At 34.4% G+C, this 5,315-nt stretch overlaps 1 protein-coding gene across 1 annotated transcript; it reads right to left on the reverse strand.

Moving 5' to 3' along the window:
• Window positions 1-3,296: 3,296 nt before the first annotated feature.
• LOC109797094 (E3 ubiquitin-protein ligase ATL6) lies at window positions 3,297-4,812 on the reverse strand. The gene has a single exon (XM_020357010.3). The coding sequence runs from the start codon at window positions 4,647-4,649 to the stop codon at window positions 3,540-3,542; it is 1,110 nt and encodes a 369-aa protein (XP_020212599.2). The 5' UTR covers window positions 4,650-4,812; the 3' UTR covers window positions 3,297-3,539.
• Between the last annotated feature and the right edge of the window lie 503 nt (window positions 4,813-5,315).

Here is a 5,315-nt window from a genome sequence, read left to right on the forward strand (position 1 = left end):
ACAGGTCCAAAAGGAAGCTGCTCATCGCCAACTATGACTAATAATTTAAATAGAGACATCACAAAGAAAATAATTTAAGAATTTTATATTCGATCAGCAGAAATTATAAAAAGGATCGTCAATTAAGGCCGCCATTTTTTTTAGCGTTTCGTGGAAGTGATAAGGTGATAGAAAGCGAAAAGTTTATTTACAAAGGGAAAGAAAAAAAAGAAAAAAAAGATGCATTGACACCAAAGTCAAAGGAATATACTACGTGGTAACCAATTTTTCTTTTTTGTGTGTGTGTGTTTTCAAATGAAAAATACAAGAGAACCAATAAGGTAATTATTCCAAAAAAAAAAAAAAAAAAAAGAGTTGACAAATTTTTTATCGGGAGACATGAATGACTAGTGTCGGTTCGAAAGATTTTCACATAACAGATTTTCATACCCTATAAAAATTAAGTACAACATTTTCTATTTGATAGATTGTTTCTATGATGTTTGAGCACATTGTATGTTGAAAAATGGAAGTATAATATATGTTTTCATTAAATGAAATTATTAGCAGTCTTACTAATTATGCAAATTATGCAAGACTAATTATGTAAATTTTATGTTATTCAACGGATTTTATTCCTAAATAAGATTTAGGGAATATAAATAAGACCATGAATAAATTTGGTTTATCCTTTAAATTTAAAATTATTATTTTTAATTTTTATATTTTTAAAAAATTGTTCTAATTTCTCATGTTAATAATAATATATTTAAAAACAACAAATTCAAATAATTATACAACATTTCAAGATTCACATGTTGAACTATGATTAAATGATATAAAAAAAATCATTAATATTATTAATATAAAAATAATATTAAATAAATTTAAAATAAAATATTAATTATAAGTTTTTAATATTCAATATATACATAAAAGTCTAAACTAAATGTCATAAAATATATAAGTTTAAATTTTAATAAAATATAACTGTCCATTAACAATAACAAATTTATATATAAAATAAAAAAAATTATCAACTTAATATAATATAAATTTTAAAAGTTCAAAATATTAAAAGTTATAAATTAACATAAATAATTAATTATATATTATTTAATAAAAGTATTAAAAATAATTTATTTTATTTTAAAAAATATATTTTTTATTTTATTAATAATATATTAAATTAATTTTAAAATTAAAAAATACTTTTTCAAATATGACTGATTCAAAACGGTATTTTTATACTAGTTTCGACCGATCACGAATTTTGAGATGCTCCATTTTCTGTTTATTATTGGATTAATTAAATGAACGATTTTTCATTCCACCAATCCTTTTTAGATTTTGGTTTTTTGATTATTGAATTTGACCCTTTTTGTGTTTCCCCGCATATTAGGGCCTCGCGTTCACGCAAGAGAATCAACGGAGCTTTATTAATGTGTTTACGGATTCACGACTACACCTTCATTTTAAAAAAATAATTAAATTCTTAAAATATTTTTAATTTTATTATTTTTAAATTTTTTTAATATTACACTCTTAATATTTAATTTAACACTTTTTTTTATATATTTATTTCCTTTATTTTTACATGCAAGCCTTTAATTTTTATTCACCCCTATTTATTTTGATAGGTAATTTTATTTTTTTTAGTTTTACATTATTATTTTTCCTACCTCTTTCAGTTTTCTCGCCGATTTCACTATCCACATAATATTCTAAATAATGAAAATGTCTTTTTTATAATACTAAACTTAATGTTAAGGTTTTTGGAATCTGAAAGGAAAGAAAATGTTGAAAGAAAAAATGTGTATTTAGTGTGATAGAAACTGTCGAGAAAGCTACACGTATCTACAATATTGTCGCCTACCAGTTCTATGATTTGGGTGCATGTGAAAAAGTGAAAAAAGTGAGAAATAAGAGAGTAATATAAAAATAAAGAGAACTAAACTTATCCATTGAAATAAGTGAGGAATTAGAAAAAGATAAAATAGTACATGTGAAAATTAAAAAAGAGAATGGAAAGGTGTGTGAAAAGAAAAAATAATAAATTGAAAGTTAAAGATATAAAATTCAAAATTTTAAAAATAAAAAAGTTATGAAAATTTTAAAAAATAAAGGAGGTATACTTATAAAAAAAAAAAGGTGTATATATCATTAACTTCATGTTTTTATTAATGAATGCATTTCTTTGTTATGTGCCTCAAATTGAAATTTGAATTTAGGACTATGGAAACTCTTCACTGTCAGATACACCTTAGAGCAACTCCAATGGGAGTTGTTTGACTCATCAAGCAACTCCAACCTCAATTTCTTACTATTGGAGAGGCGTGACGTGACAGCAAGAGTTTCTTCCAGCAGAGAGAGGGTTGCTTAGTAAAGCAATCGTTACTTACCTTTGTGAACGGAAGGAGGCGCGGTGGTGAGGCGATGGTTGGAAGGCAGAGCCGCGCGGTTGGACGACGAAGCCGCGCTGTTGGATTGCGGAAGCGCGCGGGTGGACAGCAGAGGCGCGCGGGTGGACAGCGGAGGTGCACGGTTGGACGACGGAGGCGTGCAGTTGGACAGCGGAGGCACGCTGTTGGACAGTAGAGGTGCGCGGGTGGACATTCTGCCGCGGGTGGACATTCCTAAGCTTTGCGCAGGTGAATGTTCTACTTGGACCTGGCGCACGCGGCGACGGTGGTAGGTGTTTGAAGGAGGAGTTGATGAGAAGGAAGGGTGAATAAAAACGAAAAAAACCTCCGAGGAAGAAGAAAAAAAGGGACTTTAAGTTAAAGAAATAAGAAATAAAAAAATAAAAAAAAAATAATATAATATTTATATATTTATATTGCTTTATTTTATTTTTAATATTTAGTTATTGTATATTTTCTCATAATTTATTTTCTTTTTATTGTAGTACAATTGTCCTTTTTAATAAATTTTTTAATTTGATTCATAAATGATTTGAAAAAAAAATTAAAAGTTAAATTTCTTAAAAATTCTTATCATTGAAGTAAATTTCTGTTTGAGTTGTTTAATGCTGACATAACATACTGAAGACTACTTTTTTCATTTTCCAATAAATGAAACAACTCAAATGAGTTATTTCCATTGGAGATACCATAACTCTAATTAAGAGAGGTTATTTCTCTATTTTTATAATATATTTTTATTTTATCTCCTTTCTTTTCCCGCTGTATTTTGAGACATCTATTGAAATGTCCTCAATTTTTGTTGTATTAGTGCTGTACTTTTTTCATTTTCCCTTTCTATTGGTATGTTAGAAGATTTATATACAGAAAGTCATGCTTGCTACACTAGTATGATAAAATCGGAACCCAACTAAAGAACTTAACAAAACAAATAGACCGTATCAAATTTATCATCTTCCAGTTACTCTGAAACCGGCCTACGAATAAACATGCTAACTTATTAATTACACATACTTTACAAATTTTGCACCAAAAAAAATTAAATAAAAAAAGTCGTGCCCTACAAGGAAACGATATAAAAAAATAAAAAAAATACAAGGAAAAAATAAATAAAAAAAAGGAGTTGCTGAAACCAGGTCAAACCGGAGGCTTGGCGGAGTCAACGGCCGACGGCGGCATAATCGGCGCGGTGGAAGACGAGGAGGCCGTTCCTTCAACGTCGTCGTTCCGCACCCTAGGCGACCTAAGAGACAAGGCCCTGGCCAAAAACGGCGCAGCCATGGTGAAAATCCAGCGCTCCGATTTCACGCTCCTCGAAGCCTTCCCTCTGCTACTTCCCTCTCCACCGTTTCGGTAACCTAGCCGAGAACTACCTTCCCTCGGCAACACGATCACGCTGCTCGCGCGTTGCAATTGCCGGTTCAGTAACTGCTTCCTCACCTCCAACGGAAGCCTCAGAGTGAACCGCTCCGTGTTCTCCCCGGGTTGGACCAGCGAGTGACCGGTCGAGTGCGACCGCGGAAACCGCCGCGTCCGGTTCGACCGCGAGCCTCGCGTCCGGTTCCGGTTCAGCGTCTTGTCCAGGGAAACGACTTCAGGTTCAGGCAGTACTCTTTCAGCCTCGGCGTTCTGCCGCTCTGGAGCGGTCTCAACGGCGTCGTTTTGCGCTTCCAAGTCTGGCGCATCGGGATCTGGAATATCGATAGCGTTGGCGTTGGCGTTGGCGTTGGCGTCGTGAGGTTCGGCCGGAGCGAGGTCGGCTCTGCAGACGGGACACGTGGTGTGCGATTTGAGCCACTCGTCGATGCATTCAGGGTGGAAGACGTGGTCGCACTTTGGAATCAAACGCAGCGTTTCGGTGTCCTCGAACTCGCAGAGGCAGACGGCGCACTCCAGCGCTTCTTTTCCGATTTTGTGGATCTTCACTTCCGAGTATTCCAGGATGGGGAAAGTTTCGATGAGTTCGGGGTCCAGCCCACGCGCCGCTCTCCTGGCGCGTGCGGCGGCGGCGGCGGCGGCCGGGCCCAGGGAGTTGGGGGAGGAATCGGCGCAGTGGCGGATGTAGATGGAGAAGAAGGCGACGAGGAAAAGGGCGGCGACGAGTATGATGATGACTACGGCGAGGGATGGGTTGAACTGGTTTAGGTTTTGGACGGGAGCGTCGTTGTTGGGCTGGGGCTGGGCCTGGGCCTGGGCCTGGGCCGCGCCGATTAGGACGATTAGGAGGAGGAATAGGGGTTTGTTCATTTTGGAGTGAGATGGTGGGATCCAGCACCACCTCTGAGGCTCTGACCTTAGGCAGTGTTATCAGAGAATGGCGATGCCAAACGTGCTTTAACTTATACTTACCCAGCTTAGGACTAGCCTATGAAGCTTCCGTCCAAAACGGATATATCTTGCTTTGTTTGGTCAATGTAATACTACAAATACAACCATTTCATTTTCGCATTCACTCTTTAATTACACCTTTTCTTCCATTCTTACTCAACGAAACAACTCCTCTAACTAGTTATTCAAATATTACAATTCATATTTTATCAAATTTTCTTCAAATTAAACTTTATCCTTACATGTTCAAGAGTATACTTCCTTCCAAATTTTAGTTTTCAATCAAGTGTAAACATAATTAACTATGTTCATTTTAATAAATTCAAAATTACCTTCTTGCATTTTTAAGTATATTCACTCTAACTTGTTACTTCAATTACATTGTTTTTTACAAATAAAAATAATAATAATAATTCACTCTTTAACACATTTATTTAGCATGTTTATTTTCATAAACTTAAATTTATTATAAAATTATAAAATTAAAAAACTATTAAATAGAGTGTGAGACTCATAAAATTTGTGTCTTAGAAATAATTTATTCAAGTGGGTGAGTGTGTTTCTAATTTAAAGTTTTCAATGTCT

This window comes from Cajanus cajan, chromosome 6 (genome assembly GCF_000230855.2).
Source record: "Cajanus cajan strain Asha chromosome 6, NIPB_CcT2T_4, whole genome shotgun sequence".
In the NCBI taxonomy this organism is placed as follows: Eukaryota; Viridiplantae; Streptophyta; class Magnoliopsida; order Fabales; family Fabaceae; genus Cajanus; species Cajanus cajan.